This window comes from Apodemus sylvaticus, chromosome 22, assembly GCF_947179515.1.
Source record: "Apodemus sylvaticus chromosome 22, mApoSyl1.1, whole genome shotgun sequence".
Lineage (NCBI taxonomy): Eukaryota > Metazoa > Chordata > Mammalia > Rodentia > Muridae > Apodemus > Apodemus sylvaticus.
Genome location: NC_067493.1, coordinates 17,842,145 through 17,860,322, shown reverse-complemented (window position 1 = coordinate 17,860,322; position 18,178 = coordinate 17,842,145). Strand labels below are relative to the sequence as shown.

The 18,178-nt window shown below is 48.0% G+C and overlaps 1 protein-coding gene across 3 annotated transcripts in view; it reads right to left on the bottom strand.

Annotated features, from left to right (window-relative positions):
* Positions 1 to 3,646: 3,646 nt before the first annotated feature.
* The window catches only part of Flt3 (fms related receptor tyrosine kinase 3), an 83,600-nt gene continuing 69,068 nt past the window's right edge, over positions 3,647 to 18,178 (bottom strand). For 2 of the 3 annotated variants that reach the window (XM_052167826.1, XM_052167824.1), the window contains exons 19-24: positions 15,434 to 15,570; positions 10,782 to 10,904; positions 6,880 to 6,991; positions 6,438 to 6,537; positions 5,134 to 5,242; positions 3,647 to 3,895 (exon numbers count right to left, since the gene is read on the bottom strand). In XM_052167826.1, coding sequence (XP_052023786.1) covers positions 3,797 to 3,895; positions 5,134 to 5,242; positions 6,438 to 6,537; positions 6,880 to 6,991; positions 10,782 to 10,904; positions 15,434 to 15,570 — 680 coding nt within the window. In that variant the 3' untranslated portion in view covers positions 3,647 to 3,796. The other variant, XM_052167825.1, reaches the window with a different exon arrangement.

The window sequence follows — 18,178 nt, the reverse complement described above, 5'->3', positions numbered from 1 at the left end:
CTGTGTACCGTGTGTGTGTGTATGTCTGTGTATCATGTGTGTGTGTATGTCTGTTTCGTGTGTGTGTATGTCTGTGTATCATGTGTGTATGTCTGTGTATCATGTGTGTGTGTGTGTGTATGTCTGTGTATCATGTGTGTGTGTATGTCTGTGTATCGTGTGTGTGTGTCTGTGTATCATGTGTGTGTATGTCTGTGTATCGTGTGTGTGTGTATGTCTGTGTATCATGTGTGTGTGTATGTCTGTGTATCGTGTGTGTGTATATCTGTGTATCGTGTGTGTGTATGTCTGTGTATCGTGTGTGTGTGTATGTCTGTGTATCGTGTGTGTGTATGTCTGTGTATCATGTGTGTGTGTATGTCTGTGTATCGTGTGTGTGTGTATGTCTGTGTATCATGGGTATGTCTGTGTATCGTGTGTGTGTGTGTATGTCTGTGTATCATGTGTGTGTGTATGTCTGTGTATCGTGTGTGTGTATGTCTGTGTATCATGTGTGTGTATGTCTGTGTATCGTGTGTGTGTGTGTATGTCTGTGTATCATGTGTGTGTGTCTGTGTATCGTGTGTGTGTGTATATCTGTGTATCGTGTGTGTGTGTGTGTGTGTATGTCTGTGTATCGTGTGTGTGTATGTCTGTGTATCGTGTGTGTGTGTCTGTGTATCGTGTGTGTGTATATCTGTGTATCGTGTGTGTGTATGTCTGTGTATCGTGTGTGTGTATGTCTGTGTATCGTGTGTGTGTGTGTGTGTATGTCTGTGTATCGTGTGTGTGTATGTCTGTGTATCATGTGTGTGTGTATGTCTGTGTATCATGTGTGTATGTCTGTGTATCATGTGTGTGTGTGTGTATGTCTGTGTATCATGTGTGTATGTCTGTGTATCATGTGTGTGTGTGTGTATGTCTGTGTATCATGTGTGTGTCTGTGTATCATGTGTGTGTGTATGTCTGTGTATCGTGTGTGTGTGTGTGTGTATGTCTGTGTATCGTGTCTGTGTGTGTATGTCTGTGTATCATGTGTGCGTGTGTATGTCTGTGTATCATGTGTGTGTGTGTATCGTGTGTGTGTATGTCTGTGTATCGTGTCTGTGTGTGTATGTCTGTGTATCGTGTGTGTGTGTGTGTGTGTATGTATGTATGTATGTATGTATGTATGTGTGTGTGCGCGCATGCGCACTTGCCTTGTGCCTGTAGAGGTCAGAAGAGGGCTCGAGTCCCCTGGAACTGGAGTCACCGATGGCTCTGAGCCACGACATGGGCCCCACGTTCTGTCTTTAAGGAAGGGTAAGATGGTAGATGTTGTGCTCCGTGCTCCCCCCACATACACACACAGAAAGATAACACACACAATCACTGAACAGAGCCTGAGTGCAAGCGTCGTCTCAGGGCCACAGAGGGCTTGGCGGACCGCAGATCCTACCGGTTCGAATCCCAGAGAAAGACGGAGCGGCCATGAGTTCTGACTTGCGAGGCGGCCGGGCAGATGGAATGGGAGAAGCGACAGACTTCTAGATCGTAACCAGGGTTTCACAAATATGCAGATTGGGGGAAATGTCCACACATTACTAAGAACAAAACCCACATTTGACAACAGGGCTAGTGTGGTTGACTCCATTTATGTTAACGCAAAGCAGTATGTGGCGGTGCGGATGACAATGTTCCCCGAGGTTTGTGTGTTGAACACGCGCTCCCCGTTGATGGCGCTCTTGGGTGGGTGTTTTGGGATCTTTGTGAGGCTTGGCTGTGCTGGAGGAAGCACCTCTGGCTCCGGGGTGGGCTTTTGTCTTTTGTGTGTTTGTGACAGGGTCTCACTATGGAGTCCAGGCTGGACTCGGAGTCACAGGGAGCCGCCTGCTCTGCCTCTGCCTCCCGAGTGCTCGGATTGGAGGCGTGCGGCTCCCACGCCTGCTGAGCTTTTGAGAGTTCACAGCCTAACCCCACTTCCGGTCTCTCTGCTTCCTGCTTCTGGTTAAGCACTCGACCTCTCAGCTTCCTGCTCCAGCTGCCAGGCCTCTCTGCTGTGTGTGTGTATGTGTGTGCATGTGTGCATATGTATGCATGTGTGTATGTGTGCATATGTATGTATGTGTGTATGGTATGTGGTGTGTATATGTGAGTGTATGTGTGTATGGTATGTGTGTGTATATGTGTGTATATGTCTGTGTGTATGTGTATGTATGTGTATGTATGTGTGTGTATATATGTGTGTATGTGTGTATGCATATGCATGTATATGTATAGATGTATGTATGTGTATGTATATATGCATGTGTGTATATGTGTATGTATGTGTATGTATGTGTGTGTATGTGTTTGTGTATATGTATATATGTACATGTGTGTATGTGTATGTGTGTATGTGTGTGTATATATATATGTATGTCTATGTATGTATGTGTGTATATATGTGTGTGTATGTATGCATCTGTATGTCTATGTGTGCGTATCTGTATATGTGTGTATGTGTATGCATATGTGTGTATGTGTATGTATGCGTGTGTATGTGTGTATACGTGTGTGTATGTGTATGTATGTGTGTATATGTGTGTATGTGTATATGTGTATGCATATGTGTATGTTTGTATGTATATATGTACGTGGGTGTATGTGTGTATATGTGTATGTGTATAGATATGTATGTCTATGTGTGTATGTGTGTGTATATATGTGTGTGTATGTATGTCTGTATATGTGTATGTGTCTATGTGTGTGTATGTGTATATATGTGTGTATGTATGTCTATGTACGTGTGTGTATGTGTGTATGTGTGTGTGTATGTATGTGTGTGTGTGTTAGGAACACATTGTAGGAGAAGTACACCTGAACAACAGTAGAGGTGCCCCAGTGATTGACGGCTAAAGAAGTGCACCACTTATCTAAGTGAACACGGTATTAGCTGAATGTTTGTCATCAAGCACATAGTATGCGTTGGCGTGAGCAGGCTAAAAAGTCACCAAGTGTCTGTCTACACCTATTACACCCTTGGAATCCATTCAAGGATTTTTGGATTCACCTAAATCATATCTGCCTTCAAACTACTCAAACTCCAGCTTAAAAGAGAGGACATGGGCTGGAGAGATGGCTCAGTGGGTAGGAGCACTGACTGCTCTCCCAGAGGTCCTGAGTTCAAATCCCAGCAACCACATGGTGGCTCACAACCATCTGTAATGAGATTTGACGCCCTCTTCTGGTGTCTGAAGACAGCGACAGTGCAATCACATACATAAAATAAATAAATACATGCAAGAAAAAAATTACTCTGGTGAAGAACTGGCCTTCTGCCAGGTGTGATAATGCACACCGTTAACCCCAGGATGGAGGCAGAGGCAGGAGGATCTCAGGCTTGAGGACATCCTGAGCAATATAATTAGATCCTGTCTCAAAACCAAACCCCGCCAGGCCTCCCCCCAGAATGCACCTGCTCAAGAGAAAACACAAAACGGGAAATCTCACGTCCGGATGAGGCCACGAACTTATAGGTCAAGCAAAGGACCACAGGAAGCAACAACATTCCTACAGTAGAAAGTTTATTTCCATCCATAAAATATATCACTAAATAGATGAAAAAGTTACATAGTATTTTAAAACATAGATTTTTTTTTTAAAAAAAATCATATTTAGCCTTTCCTTAGCAAAAATTGGTTTGTGGTTTTGTTTTATTGTATTTACAAGAATATACTATATTTCGGATACACAGCTTTCCCCTCAAGCCGGCCTGGGAAGGCCTCCCGGGGTAGGCAGGCTCTTCTGCCCGTGCTGGGGAGAGGTGTGAGTGATGGCGGACAGGCAGGCGAGGAAGCTACTCCCGGCTCTCGGGGCCTGCCTCTCTGCTGATAGGCCGCCGGGTTTGGTAGCCGGGTGGATGCTCTGAGACGCTGCCGCCCGTGTTCTGATACATCTGGAAAAGGAGGACAGGCAGCAAGGAGGACTGGCTGAGCAGGACTCACCTGTGTTGTCTACACAGCACAGTATGAGGCTAGGGGCTGGAGGGGTGGCTCAGTGGTTAGGAACCCTGGCTGCTCTCGCCCGAGGGCCTGAGTTTGGTTCCGCCGAGAGCCCAGGTGAGGTGACTCACAATTGCTTGTAAGTCCAGCTCCAGGGGATTCGACACCCTCTTCTGTTTTCTGAGGGTCCCGTACACGCTAATACACATGACTGAAAAATTAAGATAATCTTAAAAATATAAAATTACGAGTATGGGTACTTTCCACGGCTTGTTTTTAAGTTATTATTATTTTTTTAAAGATTTATTATTATCTGTGAGTACACTGTAGCTGTCTTCAGACACACCAGAAGAGGGGTCAGGTCTCATTACAGGTGAGCCCCACCGTGTGGTTGCTGGGATTTGAACTCAGGACCTTCAGGAGAGCAGTCGGTGCTCCTAACCACGGAGCCACCTCTCCAGCCCCTTCCAGGGGGTTTTGATTTTTGTCTGAAACAACAGCCACTCGTTTTAACGAAAAGCAGGAAAAGGGCAGATGGCAGACGGCTTGTCGTTTACAGAACTATCATCCCACAAGATGTCCACACTAACGTGTAAAGTAGCAAATGCTACCTGAGACGGTAGTGGCAGAGGCAGGATCCGAACCTGGGCTCTGAGCGCTCAAGGCTGCAGTCTCCTCGGGAGCAGCCCTCTCCTGTGCTGGGAGTGCCAAGGAGGAGGGGCGCTCGTAAGGGAATCCCGGGATCCTGTTGCTCAAGGACCTCTGCAGCCCATTTTACAGATGGGAACACCGAGGCCAAGAGAGACCCGCGCCATCACTCACACTGGTGAGGAATGGGCAGCAGAGATGGAATGGGTCCTCCCTCCGGGCTTTGGGCTACAGCCCTTCCCACCCACGCCCACCCGCCATGTTGGCTCCTGGAGGGGTTAAGGCTTGTCTAGTCCTTTACCCTGGACCCTTACGAGCTTTTAACTTGGTTTTTGTTTTTTGGTTTTTGTTTGCTTGTTTGTTTTTTTGAGACAGGGTTTCTCTGTGTAGCCCTGGCTGTCCTGGAACTCACTCTGTAGACCAGGCTGGCCTCGAACTCAGAAATCCGCCTGCCTCTGCCTCCCAGAGTGCTGGGATTCGGTACCAGTGCTGACACCCACACATCTCCCGGGGGAGGTTATGATCAAGCCATGCCTCTACTTACCGCTTCTTCTGCCTCTGCCAGCTGACATCCTAAAAAAAATGAAGTCAGTTTGGGGAAGGACGGCCGCTTCCTGGAGTCGAAAGCCCAGCAGGATTGCATTATGAAGTATCTGTGAGAGAGCAGAACGAGGCTGAGGTGAGGATGGGTGAAAGAACTCAGCGGGGCGCCACCCACAGTTCACACCCGGGGCAGCATCGGGGGGGGGGGGGGGGGGGTGGGGGGGGCCAGCCTGCGCCTGCGCACTGTGTGGGCCAGCCTGCGCCTGCGCACTGTGCGCTGGCCGCGTGGGACGCACCGACTAAAATCTGCACCACACCAGAGAATGATGAGATGTTGAGATGAAGTCAAACCCTCAGGTACCAGAGGAATAAAGCCCTGGAGTGTTGCCTAAAGCAAAAGACGGTTTTTTCCCTCTGCTTGCTTTGTTTCTTTGATTCTTTCTTCCTTCTTTCCTTCATCTCTCTCTCTCTTCTTGCTATTAGCACAGGCTAGTCTACGTATTCATGCCTCACCTCTGGAGTACTGGGGTTATAGGCAAGTGTCCCTTGTCCTTCCTGTGCACCCCCCTCCTCCTAAAAAATTTTTTTATCGATTGACTGACCGATTGTTTTTTTTCAAGAAAGGATCTCACCACACAGCTTTGGCTGTCCTCAGACTTACTCTGTAGACCAGGCTGGCCTCAAACCACAGAGATCTCTCTACCTCTCTGCTTCCCGAGTGTGGGAATTAGTGGTGGGTGCCATTGTACCAAGATTTCTCTGCTTTTAAAAAATAAACAAGGGTTGCAGAGGTGGCTCAGGGTTTAAAAGCACTGCCTGTTCTTCCAGAGGTCCTAAGTTCAATTCCCAGCAACCACATGGTGGCTCACAACCATCTTTAGTTGGATGCAAGGCCCTCTTCTGGTGTTTCTGAAGATAATGACAATGTACTCACATAATAAAATAAATAGATGGATAAATAAATAAATAAAAAGAGCTCATCAGGGTAGTAAAAAAGTGTGTTTTATCCAGGGTGTGGTGGTGCATGTCTTTAATAACAGCTCTCAGGAGGCAGAGACAGCTGGATCTCTGAGTTTGAGGCCAGCCTGGTTTACAGAGTGAATTCCGGGACGGTCAGGGCTACACAGGGAAACCTTGGCTCAAAACGGGAAAAAAACAAAAAAACAAAAACAAAAAAAAAAAAAAAAAAAAAAAAACAGAAAGAACAAACAAACCAACAAAACCGGCAAGCTTTTGTCATGTACGTGGAAGACTTACAGCACACGGTAAATGTTTGCTAGCCGAGCCCAGTGTGGTGGGACTTACATGTCTTCGGTGGCATGGAAAGGCTGCTCCATTTTAAATCCACTCTGAATCAGTTTATAGAAGTTAGCGTCGACAGGAATGCCAGGGTAAGGGTTCACACCTGAGAAAAACACTCGCTTAGTGGGGCCTCACAGACACTATTCTTCCTATTTGTTTATGTGGTCTACCTTCCGTCTGAAAACAAGCGAAGAGAATTCCCCAGGGCCAGACCCACCCTGTACCGAGGGCAGCGGGTGGATCCAGAGGTCCCCAGGCCTCCTAATCAATCCCAGATTGATCTCAGGTGTCAGCAAACAACAGTGGTACCAAAGACCCGCAGCTGCAAGCAACCCAGTGGCGTTTTACCCGCCCTCTGGCTTGCAAGCAAGGTAAGGGGGTGACAGAGGGGTGTGGGAAGACACAAAACCAGAGCCCAGGAAGACCCGCTAAGTGCCGCACGTACCCAGTGAAAATATCTCCCAGAGAAGGATGCCGTAGGACCAGACGTCGCTCTTGATTGTGTAGATCCCTTCAAACAAGCTCTCGGGCGCCATCCACTTCACGGGCAGCCGCGCCTGTGCAAGTAAGATGCGAGAGGCTGGTGACGTTCCCGCGTGCTGACTTGGAGGGGTTTTGTTTGTTTGTTTTAAAGATTTTTGCTTTTAATTTTACGTGCACGGGTGTTTTGTCTGCAGGTATGTTAGGTGCACCACACGCATGCAGTGCAAGAGGATGCCAGAAGGGGGCGTCAGATCCGGTGGAACGAACGAACGTCCTAAAGAGAAGTGAGCCGCTACAAAGGACGAGGAGAACTGAACTTGGGGCCTCAGCAAGAGCAGCCAGTGCTCTTACCATTCTCCAGCCCCGCTTAGTTGTTGTCAGATAGTAAAATTTAAAACCTGGGGCCACTTTAAAAAAAAAAAAAAAAAAAAAAAAAGACAGGTGTGCACTGACATGAAGGTGCCGGGAATTGATCCTGGATCAGCTAGAAGAACAGCCAGCGCTCCTGACCACTGAGCCATCTCTTCAGCCTTTGTGAGTTTTTGTTTTTGTTTTCCATTAGATAATAAAAATTTATTTATTTATTTACTTACCTATTTTTGTTTTTCAAGACAGGATTCCCCCCCCCCCCCCCCCCCCCCGGCGGTGGTGGCGCACGCCTGTAATCCCAGCACTCTGGGAGGCAGAGGCAGGAGGATTTCTGAGTTCGAGGCCAGTCTGGTCTACAGAGTGAGTTCCAGGACAGCCAGGGCTATACAGAGAAACCCTGTCTCGAAAAAAAAAAAAAAAAAAACAGGATTTTTTTTTTTCATGTAGCCCTAGCTGTACTGGAACTGGCTCTTTAGACCAAGCTGGCCTCAAACTCACAGATATCCACCTGCCTCTGCCTTCCACGTGCTGGGATTAAAGACATGTGCCAGCACTGCCCAGCATTAGATGATAAAATTTAAAACCTAAGAACACTCTTAATGGTTAATACAAAAAAAGTAGAAGCTTTTCAGAAATGTTTCTTATCCATCCATCCATCCGTCCGTCTGTCTGTCTGTCCGTCCATCCATCCATCCGTCCATCCATCCACCCATCCATCCATCCATCCATCCATCCATCCATCATCTATTAACTATATCTAACATCTATCTAAATATCTATCATCTATCTACCTACTATCTATCTACCTTTCTATTTTGAAGCAAGGTCTCACTAGGTAGCTCTGACTACATAAGAAGCAGAATAGGGCCTCGAACACACAAATCCACCTGCCTTTGCCTCCCGAGTGTTGGGTTTAAAGGCATGGGCCACCACTCCTGGTGAAATACACTTCGTTAAAAGCCATCTTGGACACGGGCGTGTGCTTGGAAAGGTCGAGTGCCACAGCGATTCCTTTCTTTAAGGAGAGCTCTGGATTTGCTAGGAGGCAGACAGACTCAAGGGAAGGAGCAGAATCATTTCCCAGAGCTTTTCTCAGAACTGAGAAGTAGCATCTGCAACAATGTGGCCAGAGACCAAAGCTACGTCTAGAAATAAACCCGTAGGCTGCCCCCTGGGGCTTGAATAACTTCCTGCAGCGTGAAAGGGGGTTTGCCTCAGTTTGCACAGCCTTTGATTTGCCTCAGGACACAGTGGTTAGTTGGTTCCCGGGGTACGGGGTTTTGTTCTGATTTGGTTCCAGCAGGAACCTTACGGTTTAATCTGTCAGACTAAAGCAGAGCCACAGAAGGAAATCCTCTTTTATATCCTATGCAAATGGAGTCACTGAATGAATCCCTTGGGCCAGTCTGCATCACCTGACTCATTAACAGAAGGTTCTGAATGGAATTCCCCTTCCCACAGGAGAGCCCGCTGGTGCGGTGGAGACCACCTAATCACCCAGAGCAGTCAGCATAGAGTAACCGCAGCTACCAAGCCTGGGAACCGGTTCTAAGTCCCCTGAGATGAGTGTTGATTTGAGTTCTCACATTTTGGGGTTAAGGGGCTATGTCATTGATTTTATTGGTTTGTTTCCGAGAACCTAGGAAGTAAATTCAGAATCCTGCAGGAAGTCAGGAGGACACCACGATGAATGACGGGGATGCGGGGATGCAGGCTCTGCACGCTCACATCAGTGCCCGGAGCAGCAGCAGGCAAGTTAGCAATCACGGGCAAGCTGTTTTTCTTTGCCTCCATTTCCTCTTCGCAGAGTGGGTATTTTTAAGCCGCAGTGAATACTGAGAGCGTTGAGCAGAGAGGAGGAACTGCGGCAGCCTGGGCAGCTGGTATTTCACAAACAGGGATGATAATACTGAGACTCCCCTCTCTCCCCTCCCCCACCCCACCCCCAGCACTGACCGAGCACACAGCACCAGAGGCACTTGCACCAAGGTGTCCTAATTCCTTCTTTTTCTTCCTCATTCTGAGGTTTGAACCAAAGCCTCATGACGGCTGGGCTGGAGCTCTACGCCTGAGTAACACCCTCACCCCCTTCTTTCTTTCTTTAAAAATTGTATGCCAGGGGGCACATGGTGGTGGCTCATACCCTTGGCCCCAGTGCTCAGGAGCTAGAGGTAGGCAGATCTCTGAGTTCGAGGCCACCCTGGACTACAGAGTGAGCTCCAGGACAGCCAGGGCTACACAGAGAAACTCGGCCTCGAAAAAACACAAGAAGAAAAATTACGCTTTTCTTCATGTGCATGTATGGTGGGCACTGGGCGAGGGTGCATGCTGCAGCACACAGTGAGGGTCAGAGGTCAACTTGTAGGATTCTGGGTTTTTTTTCCACCGTGTGGTTTTGGGGGCAACTTAAGTCTTCAGGCTTGGTGGCAAGTGCCTTTACCTGCTGAGACAACTCATTGTCTGTCTGTCTGTCTGTCTATCTATCTATCTATCTATCTATCTATCTATCTATCTATCTATATCATTTTCTGTCTATCTGCCTATCTATCTTTGTCTATCAATCAATCATTTTCTGTCTATCTACCTTTCTTTCTTTCTTTCCTTCTTAAACATGTATTTTACCTCATCATACTTTAAACTTATCTTAAATTACGTGTAGATAAGTGCACATGTCCAAAGAGGCCAGAGGCACTGGGTTCCCTGGAGCTGGCGTTGGAGACACTTGGGAGCATCCTACCATGGTGCCGGGGATCGAACTTGGGTCCCCTGGAAAGCAATATGTGCCCTTGACCACTGAGCCAGCTCTTCTCCGCTCCCCTTACATTCTCTCTCTCTCTCTCTCTCTCTCTCTCTCTCTCTCTCTCTCTCTCTCTCTCTCACTCTCTCTTGGTTTTTTTCTAGACAGGGTTTCTCTGTGTAGCCTTGGCTGACCTGGAACTCACTCTGTAGACCAGGCTGGCCTCGAACTCAGAAATCTGCCTGCCTCTGCCTCCCAAGTGCTGGGATTCTCTTTTAACAAGCAAATTTCAGTCATGTTTTATTTAGGTCTTCCTGCGCTCTTCTAATAGTAACAGGATAACAAATGCGAATAGTTAACTACAGTGCCTTTAAACTTTATAGCGAATATTTGTGTGCTGCCTGTTCAGGAAAAAAAAAAAGCCTATTGTGTACATTAGCTTCACTTGTGATTGGAAACAGAACTCAACAGTCACTTTACAGCTAAGGAAACTGAAACAGGTCCGAGGAAGGCCCTTTTTTTTTTAGGTGAAGCTTGCACGCCAGCCCCTACCGGATCTGTTCTGAGTGGCCAGACCTCAGAGACGTGTGGCTATTTTGCTCTGCTCTGAGTGAGAGCCAATCAATCTTTTCAGCCTAAATAAGTGAGGGCACTGGGTTGTTTTTTTTCCCTCCCCCTTGGTGTCGCCATAAATCAAAAATGCATCACAAGCGTGTACAGGCGTTTCCTATACTCGTGACAAAAAGCAAACAACTCACATTGCCCCTGACGACGTAGCTGGAGTCGCTCAGGATGTCTCGGGCCAGTCCAAAGTCACAGATCTTCACCACCTTCCCGTGGGTGACCAGCACGTTCCGGGCTGCCAGGTCTCTGTGAACACACTGGAACAAGAGACTGGGATGACCTTTGCCTGGGACTTATGCCTTCAGGGACTCACAACGGACATAGAGGACAGAGGGTGATCCATGACCGTCACACATCCTGACAACACTGGCTGATTCCTAAGTTACTTCAGCTGCAGTCATCTGGGGCGTCCCTGGAGCTGTGAGCAAAAAGGCCAGAGGGGCCTTCACCAGGCTCCAGAGGGGCTTCTAGCAGCGAGTGTCCTGTGAATGAGTGTAAAAGCACAATGTCTTCTGCATAAAGAACTGGCTAACTGCATTACATCTGACAGGCCTGATGGTGCAGACCCATCATCTCAGCACTGGGAAGGCTGAGGCAGGAGGATTTCCAAAGTCAAGGCCAGCCTGGATGACACAGAGAGGTCTTGTCTCTAAATAAATAAATAGATTAATTTGAAAGAAAGCATTGGGAGAAGTAAGTTTTGGGGGACCAAAGAGATGACCGGCTCAGTGAGAAAAAGCATTTACCACTTAACCCTGACGAGTTGGATTCCTGGGTCCCACAGCGGAAGAATTAACTCCCTAAGTTTGTCCTCTGGCTTCTGCACGTGTGCACACACACACACACACACACACACACACACGCACGCACAAGCACATGCACACGCACATGCACACACGCACACATATACACACATGTGTGCGCACACACACGCACGCACGCACTTGCATTCACATGCACATACAGGGTGCAGAGGACAGACAGACAGACAAGACAGAAGATGACAGACAAGAAGTTCCAAGGAGTCTGTGAGTGCAGAGCCCAGAGTCTCTGAAGGGAATGAATTCTGTAAGACATTGCTGGAGAGAACACGGCATCCACAGGGGTCCAACACACCCCGCTCCCTTCAGCCTTTAAAGGGACAAAGCCTATACAAATGGGAAAGTCTGAGTCGTGACTCCTGCTCTCTCTCTCCAAGACTGGTTTTTCTTCATGTGGCATCTCCTAGACATCTGTCCCCATCCCCAATATGTCCTCCTGGCTGCCTGTCTGTCTGTCTTCTGCACAGTTGCTCTGGGAAGGCTCGTGCTGACCCTGCCCTGCCTGGACTGGCTTGAACCAGTCCCTTTCTCTCTGGATTCCATGTGAGGCTCTCTTGTTCTCTCTCCTGCCCCTCAGCCCTTTCTTCACAGCTCTTCAGTCCACCCCCTTCCGTTCCTCCACGTCCGCCATCAAGGCAAGGTTCCATTCAACCTAAGGGCACAACTGCCCCCCACGCAAGTCTCCATTTTCTTTTCTTTCTTTCTTTTTTTTTTTCTTTTTTCTTTTTTTTTTTTTTTTTTGATTTTTCGAGACAGGGTTTCTCTGTGTAGCCCTGGCTGTCCTGGAACTCACTCTAGATCAGGCTGGCCTCGAACTCAGAAATCCGCCTGCCTCTGCCTCCCAAGTGCTGGGATTACAGGCGTGCGCCACCACCGCCCGGCTAAGTCTCCATTTTCAACCCAAATGCTGCTTCTGCACCCCAGATGTATGCACTGAGCACCCCCTTCCCCTCGCACTCCTTCCTCCATGACTGCCTCCGTCCGAGCATCTCCCCCCAGACCCACACTCCCTAACACCCTTACCCCCGCTGCTGCATGAGCCCTCACCGGAAGCCATTTTTTCCTGTCCCTCTCTGGCCCGATCTGCCTTCACGTTCCTTGGGGCAGCCATGCTTACTTCAGTGACAATATTCATCACAGGACACTGATCTGATTTGTCGGTCTGCTTGTCTTTCCCTTAGCGACATAAAATCTGTGAAGCCACATCATCCTCATCAGGTTTCCGCCCCAGTACAGTGTCGCACGGAGCCACACAGATGTGTGACGGAGTCACAGAGCGGGGAGAACACAGTGCAGGGCGTGACCAGAGCGGAAGGCCTTCAGGGAAGACAGTCTAAAAACTGGATACTCTTCAAAGGTCCGTGTCGTAACATGCCTAAGAGTGAAAATAAGAAGGCAGCCGGTGTCATTGGCCAAACAGATTCTCTTCAACTTGGGTCTGGGTCAGCCCTTTCCACGGCCCACTGTAAATAGAGAGCACGTAAAAATGCCCTGAATTATCTAACCTGCTCACCGTAGCTCCGCCGCGCGGGGCACTGCTGAGTCCCCTGTGGCTGCGGGGCTGAGCAGGGGCCAGAGTCTCTGCCACTGGCAGCATCATGACAGAAGCTGGGGGTGCACACCAGCCCAGGGAAGGCAGACATCGGAGGAGCTGAGCCCTGGCCCCACTGAACCTATGGCTCTTGAAAGACTCGAGAGGGAGCACAGAGGGGAGCACCGCCCGTGTTAGCTTTACAGTTCATAAACTGTGACAAGCCGCCAGGGCAGATGCTCTCCACATCTTTATAAAGCACGACTGGACTGTCTGTGTGGAGGTGAACTCTCAGCAAAGTGGGCAGGGAACGCCAAGAAAGGGCATTCCAAACAGCAATGAGGGAGGAGCACACCCCAGGGAGGGTGGAGCACACCCCAGGGAGGGAGGAGCACACACCAGGGAGGGAGGAGCACACCCCAGGGAGGGAGGAGCACACCCCAGGGAGGGAGGAGCACACCTCAGAAATGTCAGGTGGGAAAGACTGCTGAGGTAGGAACTTTTAATGGAAGAAAATATAGTTAATATCACCTTTCTGAAGACAAGGAAAAATAGAGGAAAGAGGCAAATGGAGGAGATGGAGGGGAAAGAATAAGAAATATAAAGAAGAAAGTAGAGGGGACTGGCAGGTGAAGGGGCCCAGGAGCATCACCCCCAAATCCAGCCCAGGATGCTGGTTATCTGAAGCTAGCAGTGCCCCTCGCGGCGGAGCTACGGTGAGCAGGTTAGATAATTCAGGGCATTTTTTACGTGCTCTCTATTTACAGTGGGCCCGTGGAAAGGGCTGACCCAGATCCAAGTTGAAGAGAATCTGTTTGGCCAATGACACCGGCTGCCTTCTTATTTTCACTCTTAGGCATGTTACGACACGGACCTTTAAAGAGTATCCAGTTTTTTTTTTTGTTTTTTTTTTTGTTTTTTCGAGATAGGGTTTCTCTGTGTAGCCCTGGCTGTCCTGGAACTCACTCTGTAGACCAGGCTGGCCTCCAACTCAGAAATCCGCCTGCCTCTGCCTCCCAAGTGCTGGGATTACAGGCGTGAGTCACCATCGCCCGGCAAGAGTATCCAGTTTTTTTAGACTGTCTTCACCGCAGGCCTTCCACTCTGGTCACGTCCTGCACTGTGTTCTCCCGCTCTGTGACTCCGTCACACATCTGTGTGGCTCCGTGCGACACTGGGCTGGGGTAAGCGTGAGAGAAAGTTCCCTGATTCTGAGGTCAGAAGACCCGCTCAACATCTAGGCCTCACCTTCTGGTGGCAGCCAGAACGGGTATGCAGACGGAAGCTTTCGCTTTCTGGAAGCTTCACTCTTACTGGCAAGTCCACCTGCTCTGCTGCCGGAGTGTTTTCTCATCAACTTCTTCAGGATCCCAATGTAGACCCAAGACCAGCTGCTTTCTACGGCTTCCCAGGGACTCCAGATTCAGACTGCTGAAACGTCCAGTCTCATGCACCTTGTTGGATTACATGGACTGTGGCCTGTAAGCCACTCTAATAAACCCCTGTATGTGCATGTGTGTATATATGTGTGTGTATGTCTATGTATAAAATATTTTTACATAGAAAAATAAAACAATGTCTAACTTTATATTAATATATAATTATATATAACTTATATGTATATAACTTTATATATATATATGTATATAAATATATATGATTTTTAATTCTATCAGTTCTGTTCCTTTAGGGAGCCCTAATTATCATACTACTCCTCTGAAATACAGACATCTATTCCTAAGTAAGATACACCACCCTAGCCCTTCTTTATGTTTCAATAGTTTGTGTAGGGAGCACACACAGCTAAAAAATGTTGTATTCTTTTTCCCCTGCCAATCTGTTTACTACCACGTTACTTCGGCAGACATGAAGATTCGAGGCTTTGGTGACTTATAACAGGGAATGACGGGGGACAGCAGGTGGGAGAGCTGCAGTGACTAATGCAGCACTGGGAGGTCACGGTTGGAGGCAGGTCCCACGGCCATCCTGCTGCGGTGCTCGTGAATACGGGGCTAGCCACTGGGAAGAGACTGGTTCGACAGTGCTATAGCCAGCCTAGGCTGCTTATGTCTAGACTGGCTGGCTGCGGAGTCAGAGCCAGCGAACTCTGGGCCTCCGTCCACAGCCCCGACTGCAGAGAACGACCTGAATCCCTGTGTCGGCCGGGATGACGACACTGTGCATCTTTCAAGATGGCGTTTCAGGGACTTCCCTAGACATTCCATGGGCCAGCGACCCTGGGCCTTGGTGCTGCGGAACTCCATTGCAGGTATGAAAAGCATTAGAGGCAGCGGGGCAGACAGTAAGCGAGGCATGTTAAAATGACCAAGGAACAAATGTAGACACAGGTCCTGGTCAAAGCTGCATGCACACACTCCTTTCCATGGTTCTATTTTTACCTTTTCTGTCCATTTTCTCTTTAAAAGGTGCTTACCGACTTAAGCTCCAGGAACTCCATGCCTTTGGCCACTTGGTACGCAAAACAAAGAAGGTCTTCAAATGTCAGCACGTTCAAATCTTCTTCCTCTTCTTCTTCTTCCAGCCGCTTCTGGTTTTCATATTCAATCTCATCTGTAAAAATACACCCACTCTTCACTTTCTCCAAGCTCGAGACAGTGCCTATTGGACTTCTGTGAGAAGCAGCTAAGGCGACGTCAGCGTGGAGATACTTACACGTCATTTGCTCTGATCTCCTGCTCTAGACCCAAGAGACTACATCAGATAGCAACCACCAAACCTCCCGGGCAGGCCAGGTTCCTGGGCATGAAGACAGAATGGCGTCTGCTTCAAACCTTACAGAAGAGCTTGTCCTGGGGGGAGCCCGATGCTATCAGCCACTCTGTTCATTTCCTGACTCCAGTCCCAAGAAAACGATCAGAACGATCAGCCTGTTCTTGTAAGCAGCATGTGGCCCCGGCTGTGCGGGAATGTGCTGTGTAGACCTGGCTGGCCTTGAACTCACAGACCACCACTTTGCCACCTGGGGTTTTTCCTCTCAGTCATTTTTCTCTCTCTAAGCCAGCCTACTCTGAAATTGAACACTCATTCTGTTTTCTGGAACGGAGCACTGTTCAACTCCCAAGGGGCTGGAGAGACGGCTCCAGGGTTAAGAGCACTGGATGCTCTTGCAGAGAACCAGGCACATACAGTACACACACACACACACATACACACACATACACACACAGGCAAATGAACTCTCAACCAATAAGTGTCAGGAGTAGAGTGTTTGTGAAGTGGCCAGGTTATAAGAATGGGGCCAAGGGGGCTGAAGAAATGGCTCAGCGGTTAAGAGCCCTGACTGCTCTTCCAGAGGTGCTGAGTTCAAATCCCAGCAACCACATGGTGGCTCACAACCATCCATAACAAGATCTGACGCCCTCTTCTGGTGTGTCTGAAGACAGCTACAGTGTACTTACACGTAATAAATAAATAAATCTTTAAAAAATATAAATAAATACATAAATAAATCTTTAAAAAAATTTTAAAAAAAAGAGGAAGAGAGCAAGATGGCTCATCAGGGAAAGGTGTTTCCAAGGAGGCTAAAGACCTGAGTTCAATCCCTGGAACCCACACCTTGAAAGGAGAGAATAAGATGGGCGGTGGTGGAGCATGCCTGTAATCCCAGCACTTGGGAGGCAGAGGCAGGCAGATCTCTGAGTTCGAGGCCAGCCTGGTCTACAGAGTGGGTTCCGGGACAGCCAGGGCTACACAGAGAAACCCTGTCTGGGGGGGCGGGGGGGGGGGGATCCCAAAAGGAGAGAATGGATTCCCATAAGTTGTTCCCCCGCAAGACACACACTAAACTAAATGCAATTTTTTTTTTTAAAAAAAAAGTTTTTAAAAGGGAAGAAAGCTTGCACTCTCGCCTCTGTGTGAGGACTGGGGACACAGCAAGACCACCATGTGCGTGTAAGGAGCAAGTGTCAGCTGCACCTCCATCTTGACTTACTAGCCTCTAGACCTGTGAGAAATAGTGTAGCTTATGAACCCAGTCTTTAATAATCTGTTAAAGCCACCTGAGCTAAGACAATGAATATTAATTACGAATCCTCCTCGTGGGGCAGGAGAGATGGCTCAGTGGTTTAGAGCACTGGCTGCTCTTTCAGAGGACCTGGGTTTACTTCCCGGAACTCATGCGGTGGCTCACAATCCCAGTCCCGGGGCATCTAGCGCCCTCTTCTGGGTCTCTGAGGGCACTGCACTCAGCTGGTGCACAGACACACACCCAAGCATTATCCCTGCTTCCCTCCATACAACGTAAACCTGTCAGGTTAGAAAAAACGAAGACTGGCCGGCTGTCTACCACATTTTATGAACTGTATTTTATACTTCACCTCCTTCCATTTATTCCTTCCAACAGTCCTATGAAGAAGGGAGTACTGGACCACTTTTAGAAGTGAGAAGTGGGGACTCCGGATGTCTAAATAACTTGTCTGTTATTGGCCAACTGTTCTCAAAGGAAAAGAGCCGGAACTTAACCAAACTCTGATTCTAGAACTCACTGTCTTACCAGGTACAAGCTGGCTTCAATTAGCCTACGACTTTATAAAGAATATTCTGAACAAACAAAATAGTTCCAGGTGCTTGGTGTTGACCATGGACATGGAGTTCACAACTCTCAGCTTTTGACTTTCCAAGAAAGTCCGCACTGACGAAGCCTGTCTTTGACCTCAGCAAAGACACGCTGCTTCTACTCTGCCGACACGGCTCAGTGAGGAAAGCTGCCATCAGGCCAGACATCCTTGACAGCTAGCTCCAGTACCACCTCTCACTGGATGTCCTCTGACCTCCATAGGGTGCCATGGCATGAGTGTGCCCACACACAAGCACACATGGACATATACACACATACAAACACACACATACACATATATACAAACACACATACATACACATACATACACACATACATATACATATCACACAACCATATATACACATACAAACACACACATATACACACACATACCAACACACATACATACACATACATACAAACACATACATATCACACAACCATATATACACATACAAACACACATATACATATATACACACCACACACATATAGACACATACACATATATATACCTATCACATATACATACACATATACACACATACATATACATATCACACATGCATATATACACATAAACACACATATACATATATA